The 12,934-nt window shown below is 47.6% G+C and overlaps 1 protein-coding gene across 1 annotated transcript in view; it reads right to left on the minus strand.

Moving 5' to 3' along the window:
- FRMD4A (FERM domain containing 4A) overlaps nt 1-12,934 on the minus strand; it is a 290,837-nt gene that overhangs the window by 136,422 nt on the left and 141,481 nt on the right. The window contains exon 3 of the mRNA XM_025043396.1: nt 1,564-1,658. Within this exon, the coding sequence (XP_024899164.1) occupies nt 1,564-1,658 (95 nt within the window). The remainder of the gene's footprint in view (nt 1-1,563; nt 1,659-12,934) is intronic.

Here is a 12,934-nt window from a genome sequence, read left to right on the forward strand (position 1 = left end):
CGACTCAGTATTTCTCTCTCGTTGGCCTGGGATGACAGGCTCACTCCTCGATCCTTGTTTATTCAAAAGGGAAGTCTAACTGGGATGCATCTAGAGGTCAGTCAATCTCTGAGAAGAGTAACCGGCCGTACTTGGGAAATAACAATGGGATATGATTAACAGAAACTTCTGGTTTCCTTCTAATTAGTGACAGATGTATGAATAGCAATTTAGGGGAGTTACAGTGATTCTCAGGAGAAAGGGTAGAAGCATCCGCATTTGTGAAAGTAGCTGTTCTCAGTGTATATTTGTCTTTAAGCATTTTGTGCTGGCTCCTTCCTACCACTGCCCTCCACTCATGGCTGTGCTTACTTGGTTCCACCCAAAGACACTGTGACCCCTCCAGGCCAGGGCCACCACTCCTGTCTGGCTCAGTTCCCAGGGGCCGACCTGGTTGCTCCCAGCTTTCTCCAGGAAGATGTGACTCTGCTCCTGTTCCCTGATCACCCCGCCACCTTAATTGCGGCTAACTGGGAGGGCAGTCGTATGTTCCAGGTTGCCTGAAACAGTCCCAATTTACACCCCCTTTCGCTCCGCGGGTCCCGATTTGGATAATAAATCCTATGACCACCCGGTCATTTGCAGCTCGCAGGCTAAGTGCATCCACGTGCAGACACATCTGATCGCTTCTGCTATTGACCAATGCAGCTGCCTCCTTCCCGTGTTTGCTTCTGAGCCTGTCTTGTCTTGATGGCGCCAGCTGGCTGATGGGACACGGCCTCCCCTAAACTGTCCTGTCCAGCCACTCACCCAACCCTGATCTATCAGTATTTTAGGAAATTATCTCTGTAATTCTAAAGATTTGGAGGACTGTGTGTGTATGTACACACATAAACACAGAAAAGAATATTATGAAACATTTGCTTAGAACAGCTTATTCTTTCCTTGAAATCTGTGTTTTTACCATTCTCTTGCTAACAATATATTAAGAAGAAAATTGAAATTGAAATTTTCTTCTTATTATATTGTTAGCAAGAGAATGGTAAAGATATTCCTTACTTGTATTGCAAAACGCCACTTTATAGAGCCAAACTGACAGTAAATGTACTTTCATCAGCTGAGTGATCTGAATTTTTGATTTTTATATTCTCTCTATTTTAGCATAGACAGTGAAACTGCAAAGACATTTTTCATTTTGAATTTTTCATCAAATTCACTTCCTGTTATTATTATTTCAACACTGGAGAGAAAAGTTTAATTTCCAGTGTTTTTCATTTAACTTTAATAGAAAACAAACCCATGTAAGTCTACTTTAAAAAAAAAATAAACATTTTGGTTCTGAATGTGAACTTGTTTGATTATAGGAACTAGTTTACTTAATAATTTCATAATACGAGCATCACCCTAATTATATCCCTTGGCCATTCCAGGCGTGATCACGAGGCCTTTGAAATTCGGAGGATGAACTTGGACTGACCCTGTTCCAAAGGACCCAAGTGGCCTGTGGCTGATTTCCCTGCTGACAGCTGAGACAGTACATTTCAAGGTTCCTTTCGGGTTTCGAGGGCTCATGGGGGCACTTACGTCTCATCTGTGAAGGCTATTCCAAAATACTCCTTTTCCTTCAGATTGAAGTGTGATGCCACGAGGTCAAGCAGCTCCTTGGCCAAAAGCTTGGGCTGCAAAAAGAACAGAATGGAAAAAGGGTAAGTGATGAGGCCATGCTTCCTAAAACATGCAATTTCAGATGTACGTAATTTTGTAACTGCAAGTTAAAAGCTCAAGTACATCCCTGCAAATGAATTTTATAAAACCCATAGGAGTAGACAGTGAGGACGCTGCCGAGCCAACAGCCAAGTCCAGGGCCAAGGCAGATGGAGACCTTCTGCCTTGTTCCCCAGCAGTTTGTTCTACCAACAAATGGTACTCGCTCTTCACAGGGCCGTGGAACCCTGCGGCTCTCCCTGGCCCCAGAGGACATTTTATACTGAACGGACAGGAAGACGCCTAATAAAAATATCTGTATGCATACATACACAATAAATATACACATTGTGCAAGACATATATAAAATACACATTATAAAATATAACTGTATATATGAATATTATACTGTTATATATTTTAATCATTGTATTAACATTAATATTGTAATATATTATACAATATTTTGTTACATATATAATTTACACATATATTTACATATAAATATATAATAGATATGTAATATAGATTTTACATATTACCATATAAATTACATACATAATAAACACATATTACATACTATACTAAATTCAACAAAATATATTTAAAATATATTAATGTATTTTATAGTATGCAATATGTAATTATATTATTATAATTAACCAATTACATATTATATAACATATTACATATGTATATAGCATACATGTATATAGTATTTGCCATGTGCTAAGCACTTTATATACACCAGTCTCTTTAATCCTCACTGCAGCCCTATGGGGCGGTCATATTACTAATCCCGCGGAATGGGGAGGAAACAGCTCTGTTTGAGTTGGGGCTGGGAATTGAATTCCGGCTCCAGATACTCTGCCCTGGACCACTCTATATATTCCCATAATTAAAAATCCAAATGATACAAGTAGCCTCCTACAAGAAATGTTAAAATTAAGGCCAAAGGGCCTTGGGTATCGTATTTAAGAATAAACTGAAAATTCGCCTTCCATCTGCCTTTCCAAAGGAGAAGACCAGCCATGACCTAAGAATGTTTTTATCATGAACTCTTTTTCCTGAACATCCCTGCCAACGTCATAAGTCAGACAGAGAAAGACAAATAGCGTATGACCGCACTTATACGTGGAATCTAAATAACAAATTTAAAAAAGGAACTCCTAGATACAGAGAACAGACTGGTAGTTGCCCAAGGGTGGGGTGGAGGGGAAGCCATAATGGATGAAGCTGGTAAAAAAAAAAAAAAAAAAGAGAGAGAGAGAATTATATGACAGTCTGGTTTCTAATTTCACTTTTTGAGGGCTGCTATGGACTGCATTGTGTCCCCACTCCCATCACCCAAATTCATGTGTTGAAGCTCTGACCCCCAATGTGATGGTATTCGGAGACGGGGCCACTGGGAGATGATTAGGTTTACATGAGGTCACGAGGGTGGGCCCCCGTGATGAGATTAGTGTCCTTACAAGAGACACCAGAGAGCTTGCTTGTACTCTCCCCACGCTGAGGGGACATGATGAGAAGGCTGCTATCTGCACATCAGGAAGAGAGCCCGCGCTAGAACCCAACCAGATTGGCACCCTGATCTCAGACTTCCAGCCTCCAGAATGGAGAAAAAATACATTTCTGCTGGTTAAGTACCCCCGGTACTTTGTTATAGCAGTCTTTGCTAAGTACATCTTTTAATTCAACCAAGGTTTATTGAGTGTCTAATAGGTGCAGGGCACTAGCCAATGCTGCAGGAGATACAAAATGAACACAGCACTTGCCAGTAAGGACTCGGACTTCAATCAGGGGCATGGAGTAAATGCTAATGCTCCTTTTCAAAAGCCAATGCAGGTGGTTTCTCCTTTGCTAGCTGGCTCCTGGGCTTACGGCGTAGCAGTTTCTGGGTTTCAATGACTATCAATGTCTCAGTGAAACAGCTAGAAATGATAGGGGTGGGTTCGAAGTGAGGGCAGAGCTTCCTCTCCCCAGGAGACATAAATCAACAGGAGAATCCGTCTCAATAAATCAAAGCCATCTAATATTCTTTACTTCTGTTCATGTTAAAATTTGAAAAAAGGGGAACAGCAATCTCTGTAACCAACAGGGCATTCAGGACCCTCTTTCATAAATAGTAGAAGCCTAGCACAAGGAATGAGGTGGGGTACACGTGGCCTGTCTGAGAATGTCACTGATAAATTACAAAGTAGAATCCAAGACTTCTAGCTGTGTTTGCTATGGGCTGATGCAGGCTGTGCTTCTAGCAACACCTCCCCCCCCCCAGAAGGTACCTGGCTGCCCAGACACAAAGCATTTAATGTAGAGGTTGCTACTAAAGGTGAGACGGTATGGCTGATTTTTAAACTGCGATATCACATAATCTGTCTAAACGATGGCTATCCCTTTCAAAGCAGTCTCAAGGTAGTATGGCTGATTTTTAAACTGCGATATCGCATTATCTGTCTAAACGATGGCCATCCCTTTCAAAGCAGTCTCAAGGTATTTCTACAATGCCTGCTATTTCTTAAAACACTTTTGATAACCTTTTGGATTTGCCTTTGAAGCTTGTGTCCCGTCTGTAACAGCATCCTCACTGGTGATAAATCTTCTTGCACTCAGAATGGATTTTTTTTTTTTTTTCAAATGGCAAAAGTCACTTGAAGTCAAGTCTAGTGGCTGGGGGCACAGGGAGAGGAGATGAGCATGTGAGGCTAAACCAGTTCTATAAAATGAGGTGTGACTGTAAAGTAACGATCGTGGGCTCTTGGGGGGTTATGGTGAGGTTCCCAGCCCGAAGTCGGACATGATAGAAGTAAAGGTTTCCTTCTCTTTGACAGTTAAATGTGAAAGCCAACACCCCAATGGAATTGCTCAGAGATACACGAATGGACCCAGGAAGAGAAGGCACTGGAGTGGCACACCACTTCACCACAGGGATACGTCTGAGCAATGCGGTACCGGGCGACTCCACTGCTGTGCGGCCATCATTGAGCCTCGGTGGGCCTGGGCCCCCGGCACACCTTGGCTGCATGGCCTATTTCTCTAAACCAACAACAGAAAGTATACTACATACACGAACCAGAAACGGTCGTTTATTATCATGATCGTGGAACGTACTGGACAGAATGATATGTCTGGCACAGGACTGGCCGAGCAAGAGGTCTGTGTGCACCAGCATCGCCACCGACGCGTGAGTCAAATGTGCTGCACGATCACATCAGGATGGCTACATCGCCAGGAACGTTTCGGCTGCACTATAATCTTATAGGGCCAGTGTCGTATATGAGGTGCGCTGCTGGCCGGAAGGCTACGTGGAACGTGACTGTACTCTCAGGGCTGGAATATGGTGGCATGATTAAATACAGTAATTCCAAAGAAATGGGGGTGAATGAAAAGCGTGTGTGGGGAGAGGGTCGGACGGGCAGTTCAGGAAAGAAAGGTGAGCTGGGGGAGCAAATGTGGTCTTGGCCAACAGGCCTTGCATATGTGGGCCCCAAGGGTAAGGCCTTTTGTGTAACAGAAATGGGGTTACTTCAGCCAAGCCCATTAAATACTCAAGTTACCGATTTAACTCTCCTGATCCTAATTCCGTCCGTCCAAAAACCTGGCTGCGGCATTTCTGTCTTAGATACGGTGGCCGAGAATCCCACACGATGGCGTTACCACGTAAAGCAAGGGATTATCCTCCTTTTGCCAATGAGGATTCTGGCTTGCAGATGTCAGGCAGGCTGTGTCATAGCAAAGCCAGCATTCCAAATGAAGTCAAGCCGGCCTCCAAGGTCGCCTGTGAATCCCTCACCTGTTATCCTGTCTCTGCTGCCTCTACTTCCTGGGTGAGAGGTCGAGCATCTCGAGCCAGGGGGACTGAGCCTGGGCGAGGGTTATATGCTCACCTGACTCCAGTACACAGCATTTTAGACATCGGTACTGACATTGTATACATTGGTCCTGACTTGTACTTGGTATTGGTCTTGACTTTGAACTTGGTTCATGTGAGTCTTCCCCCGAGGATGAAAACCGAGGTTTCTGAGCCTGTCAAGCTAAAGATCTGACTCAACATCCTCAAGACTGCACCAGAGTCATGAATACCACCCCCAGGAACCTGTGGAGACTGGCTTTTGGCCTCTCCATGGTGACATAGTCCTATTTTTATACCGAAATTTCTATAGTGAGAAAATGAATTTTCCCGGCTGACTCAAACTGAAGGTAACTAAACGTCTCCAAGCACGAGCAGCATCGCTGGAATAAACACTGTCTCAAACTCTCTCTCTTCGATGATTGCACCAATCTGGATGTGTGTCTTTAGTTAAAAAGTTTAAAAAGTCTCATTCCTTTACACAATAGTTATTACAGATCACGTGTACCCCTCAAAATGAAGGAAAGCCTACAGTTAGTACCCACAATTTACAAATGGGGAAATAAAGGCATTGATGGGGTTGATAACAGGCCCCAGAAGAAGTTGAGGTTACAAATCCTGAATGTGAGTCCCTTTAAAAGCCATACCCTACATAAATATCAAAGCATCGTGTACCCCTGAACCTAATACAATGTTTCATGTCAATTATACAATAATAATAATAATAATAATTCTACATAAATATCAAAGCATTGTGTACCCCTGAACCTAATACAATGTTACGTGTCAATTATACCATAATAATAATGATAATAATAGCCACTGTCTTTCTTCCCGTCCCAGCGGCTGCTCGTCGGTGAGAGCGAGCACTCCCATCAGCCTGATGGGTGCGTGGTGTGAGAGTTAAACCTCGCCGTGAAGCCACTGCGACATGTGGGGTCGTCTGTCATCGCAGCGAAACCTAGCCTCTCCTGACTGAAATTTTGCTTCTCTGTATGGTCGGCTGAAAAGCATTTAAGGCATCAGCCCTGTGATTTCCTGATCTTGCAAATAAGGTACTATCCTACCTTGCCGCCACGGTGATTAATGTACTATGCTGTCCCAAACTTTTCTTAAACTCATTTAGACAAAGTTGCTGGGTAAGCAGAAAGCTTCACACTCGAATGTACTTTGAAAGGATGTTTACAGAATCCTGCTGATTATAATTTGCCAATTGCTCGTGCTATAAACATCTGTGGAGTACTCAGGGGTCAGGCTGGGAGCAAGGCCAGGAAGGCCATAGCCCAGTCAGTTCTACAGGAAACACTGGGCAGGAGCTTCAAGGTGGACCTGAGCAGGGCAAGCCCTAGGCATCTTGGGTTAGAGACCGCCCGTTCCGGGTGACTGGTGGCCTCCTGGCCCTACAAGGTCGTTACATTCAAGACTGACTTTCTCTCGCCTGTAATTAGCTTTGTTCACGCAACAGCTTCTCTCTTCTCGTTTTCTTTTCTTATCTTAGATTCTTTTCACATTTGTCTTTTGAAGCTTTTATTTCTCCTTCGATCTGACAAACAGAACCTCTTTGTAAGCGTCCCGCTCAAAATGCACTGCTTGGGGAAGCTGCTCCTAACGCTGGCAGGGCAAGAGCCTGGAACCCTGGGCTTTGGTCATACCCAGAACAGCGCCTGGTCCATCACAGTCCAATTCAGACACCCAGATCTGAGTTCCCAAGGGTTCTGGACGATTCCAGTGGGAAACTGTGCACATACCAGCATGCACAGGGCCCCAGAACAGGCCAGATAATTCTCTGAGCATCAGCGCTCACATCTATGAAATGATGGAACTAGATTCCTGCTCTAAAATTTCTTTCTGTCATCACTAAGTTTAGCTTCTTCCTTGCCTAAAAACTGCCCAGCCTTCTCAAGGGTCTGTTCACTCATTTGAAAAACCTTCATACAACCATTGTGGATCCTGCCTGGATCTCCTAAATCTAGTCCCCATCTTACAGAATCTCAGGCATGTGACTTAACCTCTCTGCGCCTCAGCATCCTCGGATGCAAAATGGGGATGACTATACCTCCATCACAGGGATGGTATGGGCATTAAATGAATGAATGCTGATCTGCATACGGTGCTTAGGACAGCGCCTGGCTCAAAGGGAGTGGCCTGGGAGTTCATTATGATTTCTGACCCTCATTCTTTCGCTTATGGATTACGATGATGAATTTTTGGATGGTATCCAATGCCAGCCTGGTATTTAAGGCCACTCTTTGAATCTCACCCAGTTTACCTAGCCAACCTGACTTCTGCCCAGTTACCTACAAAATCACTCATTTCTCCTCAACCTATGTGTATGAGACTCAAGAAAACACCAATCTCATTTTTATTTCCAAAGCCTGTCCACTTCATCCCCTCTCCTCCCACTTCCCCTTTAAATTTCATCTTGTTCGATGCCCACTTCTTCCTGGAAGGCCTCCCTGACCATCTCACCTCCGAATGGGGTCTTTCTTCCCTTTATTCCTCTAGCATTTACCACATGTACCTCGCTGGCTCTTGGCATGCATGCTCTTACGTCGGGATGAATTTACTCTAAGTAAAAGCAATTATACATTGTGGTAAAATAAACCACCTACAATTTATCGTCTTAGCCATTTTTACGTGTGTGGTTCAGTATTAAAGTACATCGGCACTGCTCTGCGGCCCATCTCCAGAACTCTTTATCTTGCCAAACAACAACTCTCGATTCTCCCTTCGCCCAGGCCCGGGCGACCACCCTTCTACTTTCCGCCTTGGGTAGTGAATTTGACTACCCAAGCTACCTCCTGTAGTATCTGTCCTTTTGTGTCTGGCATAATTTCACTTAGCATAATGTCCTCAAGAGTCATTCACATTGTAGCCTGTGTCCCAATGTCCTTCCTTTTAAAGGCAAAATCATATCCTACTGCATGGAGCACACTTTATCTGTCTATTCATCCATCACTGGACACTAGGGTTGCTTCCCTGTTTGGTTACCGTGAATAATGCTGCTCTGACCACAGTGAATTTTGTGTGACATGATTTGCTACACCCTACGGTAAGCTGCATGGCGGCCTTCAAAATGGCACATCTGCATCCTCACCCCTGGCACCTGGGAATGTTACTTTACAAAAGACATGATTAAATTATGATTCTTGAGCAGAGGCGCTTCTCCTGGATTATCCAGGTGGCCCTGAACGCAATCCCACGGATCCTATAGGAGAGAGAAAAGAGGCCGTTCTGACACAGACACACGCGAGAGAAGGCCACGTGAAGACAGAGGCAGAGATGGGTCAGGGGAAACTGGCAGCCAGTAGAAGCCAGAAGGGGCAAGGAACGAAGTCTGCCCTGGAGCCTCCGGGGACAGCGTGGCTGTGCTGACAGCTTGATTTTGACCTCTGCCTTCCAGAACGGTGAGAGGATCTGTTTCTGTTATGTTAAGCCACCAAGTTTGTGGTGATTTGTTACAACGGCAACAGGAAACTAATACACACCCTCAAACCGAAACCCCAAAGCTCTCATCCCCCACTCAAGTGGCCAGCATACACTGCCTAGTTGTACGAAATTCAGTATTTGTAGGTTGTTTGAGATGTGAGTAAACTGGGATCTCAGTGAAAGTCCTTTACTAGTGCTTGCATCCTCTCCTTATAGTGTAAATGATGTGCGTGAGGAGGTCGCATGCAGAAGTTCAGGGGAACAAGCCTTTGTCTCAGAGCTGACCCTGGGTCAGTCAATGGCTAAACAGGCTTCCACTCAGTGAACTCTCCCCTCAGGCCCCAGCCTGTCACCTACCACTCCCTTGGGCATCTCCCAGGCTCTAGATCAATGGGACTGCCACTTTGAAATCACATTAAAAAATTTAAAACATCTAACAGCTCCCATCTGTGCTTCACAAGGAACCAGGGTCTAAAGACTGACCGTGCCACCTCTCCTTCCTCCCCAAGGCTGTTTTGGACAATTTGCTTCGCACGCAGGGACCTCTGGGTTGCCAGGAGACAGTCCCGCGGCTGCGCCACACCAGCCTACCCTGATGGCACGGCCAGTGCCCCAAGGTCCATGGAAGGTGATTCCTTGCCCTGTCGGAGGGGCTGCAGCTGTGGAGACGGTGTGTGTGTGGGGGGGGCGGGGGACATGGCTGCTGAGGAGAAAGAGGGTGTGGTCAACCTGCTCCTTCTTGCAAAGTTTTCTGAAAACCTGGAGGCAGAGGGAGCGGGTGAAGAAAGGGGCTCTGAATAAGTGCTGCGGGAGCAGGCTGCCCCGCCTGTGCCCTGCCTGTTATTGTGTTTTCCTGGAGCAGCTGGGAGCCAGGCTCCCGCCCTGGCCCTGCCCTGCCCCGCCCCACCCCTGGGGGTTCAGTAATAAGCAGGCAACACTCACTGGCTGCTCGGCATCCCAGGGGTGGTGGGGGGAAGCACTGCTGGTGAAAAGCATGAGGTCATCCTGCACACAGACAAGGGTCTGGCCCCTCCCCCCGCCCCCAAAAACCACGATGCTCCCATGATTTGCAGGGAGGCTGCTGCTTCCTTCTTGCCCTCTCTGAGCAGACCCTGGGGCCTGGGAAGGCTACTTCCTTTCTGCAGGCAGATGTGAAGGACCATGGGGCCTGCACTCTTCTGAGTGGGTGGGAGTCCTAAAACTAACTGGTTCCTGCCAGAGGGAGCACCTCTCTGTCTCGGAGGCGCCCCTCCAGCCGGAACCCCAGCTCGTAAGTGGACATGAGACACATGCTTTATCTCCAGCTTAGCAGTGACCAGCAGTGGAACACCTCCGCAAAGCTGGCCACGCACGTGGGCAACACCCCCTTTCTGTTCGCTGGGTGCAGCCTGGGTCCCAGGGCCGTAGGAGGTGCTTTCGAGAGAGTGACGAGTTCATCCCCACCCAGGAAGGAGATGCCGGCCGGCTTCCGACAGAGCAGGTGCCGAGGCACAGAGAGGAGCCGAGGGAGGCAACTGCCAAATGCACACGGCTAGTAACTGGGTGGCCCGGACCCTCCAGTCAGGGCGGTGCAGGTCACCTGTGAACGAACGCCAGAGACCAGTTACCCAACCTACTCAATTGCCAGGGGAGGAGACGGGGGCTCAGAGAGTCCAGAGGCCTGTCCAAGGACAAAGGTCACCTTAGCTGCCTTTCACCCCAAGAAGGGAAGAAAAAGTGTGTCAATGACAAGGGAGTCCTGGCAGGCAAAAAGTTGTCACTGGCACACACGAGGCCCGCGTCCGGGTTTCCCAGCCGCTCCCGGCTTCCTTCACTGCGGCCCCCACCCCACACCATCATCTTGTGTGGGCTACCCACCCCACCCCACACCCCTGTCCCAGGCTGCGTGCTTCACCTGTATCATCTCATTTAATCTCGAAGCAATCCTGCAGCGCATTATGGATAAAGGCTGCAGGGCTTAGAAACGGGTGTGCCCAAGGTCACAGCCCCCCAAGGGCACGGGGGCCACGAGCAGGAAAGGAGCACAGTCAGCCTCCCCTTCCTCTCCAGTCTGGGACCGACTTCCAAGCTTTGTTGTTTTACAGCCCGGAGTACAGATCCGGCAAGACACAAACCCCCCGCACCAGGAGGGGTTTGGAGCTGCTTTTTCTCCATGCAGTAGAATTCTGCCGGACGGTAAGTTCTGGAGGGCAGGGACCAGGTTTCAGCAATAGTGCGGCCCTGCACCCTAGCACAGTGCCTGACACACAGCAGGCGCCTAATAAAGTTTGCGTGTTGGTAGAGCAGGCTAGAAAAGGTTCGTTATTTGATTGTTAACGGGCCCAGCGGGGAGCGGACCACAGGAGAGGGTGAGATCCGCACTCTCCAGGCTGGTCTGCAGCACAGAACCGCCAGGCAGGGACGGCGGTGCTGCGGGAGCTGGATGGGACCAGACGCCATGTGCTCAGATGCGAGAGCGCGGCCGTTTCACTCGGCTCAGGCGCCTCCGGGCGCCTGTGAAGGAGGCGGCGACATATATTTAGGGAACGCTGCTTGCAAAGCCAGGGAAGGATGCGCAGTGTCTGTATTCCTCACCCGGTTCAGTGCGTCTCTTCTTCCCACCCCGACATCTCCCCGCCACCAACTACCATCACCATCAGCTCCTCTGATTGCTTCCTTCCACCTCCTCCTCAGTCTCTCTCCTTCCAACAGACACTGCCACTTACGCCAGGCTCGGGACTCCAGGGAATGACCTCCTTGGTTTTCCAGTTGCCCTCGCTCCCTTACTACCTACTATCCCTTTAAACAGTTCTTTATACTATCCTAGTTTATTCTCTGGTTCTCTTCCTTGGATCTCCACACTTTACCTTCCACACTTTGCTAAGATACACCCTGTCTCAGGGTTGGAAAAGTTGGGGTTGCTATCAGTCTGGGAAGCCAGCCTTCTGCATGCATTTGAATGATGCCCAATGGGAAGGCTTTGACAGGCGTACATAATTACTGCTCCTCCAGAAATGCAAAGTGCTTCTGCCAGCCGGCTGGGGAGCCTGCTTTATTCAGGATGGGCCCCCCTGGGGACTCTGGGTGGGCGCAGGTGTTCATTAGGGAATGCCTGCGGATTAATGCAGAAACCCCCAGACTCCAGCCTGCTCAGGGCAATGTCACGATGAGCTCCTCCGGGTGGCTCCCCTTGGCAGCCTCTCTGCATTAATGAAATGATAACTGTTTCAGTGAGGCAAAAACACAAAAAGACACACAGTACTCAACGTGCCTCTCCCAGGTAGGGCTGTCATATTTCTAGCCAATCTGGAGATGCGAAGGTTCTTGGGACTCACATTTCATCTTCCAAGGTCATGTCTTCCACTTTCATTTTTTTTTTTTCTTTAAAAAGAAGCCTGCTCTGCATAGTCTATTATGATCCTACCTTGTCCTACAGTGAGTTATAAATCACCGTTTGGGAAGTAAACTGCCCACGGGTTTGCGGGGAGGTGAAGTGAGTTCTCCAGGATCAAACTGGCAGGCTGGGTACCTTTCCAATGGGCCAAGCAGCACAGGACTAACTTGAACTTGAGGTCTTCGTGACACCGCACACTGAATTACTCCTTCCTCTGAACTGATGCTCAGGGAACTGTGGAGAAAGTTATTGTCCAAGAAAGCAGGAGACTGAACTCTGAAACAGCCTCAGGGTTGTGCATGTGGAGGCCAGAAGGCCTTCGTTCATTCATCCCGATTGTCAATTCTGTAGTCGGCAGGAGCTAGCAGCCCTTAGGAGTTTTGTTAGTAAGGCATGTATGGAGAGAAGGTGGCACCATTTTGGGGACCAGGTAGGTTGGTTGCTACCTTTCCAATATAATGTACAGAAGGGGTGGCTCACACCACACCTGCTGTCCTTAGCCTCGGGCACGGCTGGTGTTCAAACAACGTGGCTTGCCTTCTAGTATGATGATGGTGAGAGAGCAGGTGTTGCAAGCGGGTAAAAAATATTCACACATATAT

This window comes from Pteropus alecto, unplaced genomic scaffold (genome assembly GCF_000325575.1).
Source record: "Pteropus alecto unplaced genomic scaffold, ASM32557v1 scaffold11, whole genome shotgun sequence".
NCBI lineage: Eukaryota > Metazoa > Chordata > Mammalia > Chiroptera > Pteropodidae > Pteropus > Pteropus alecto.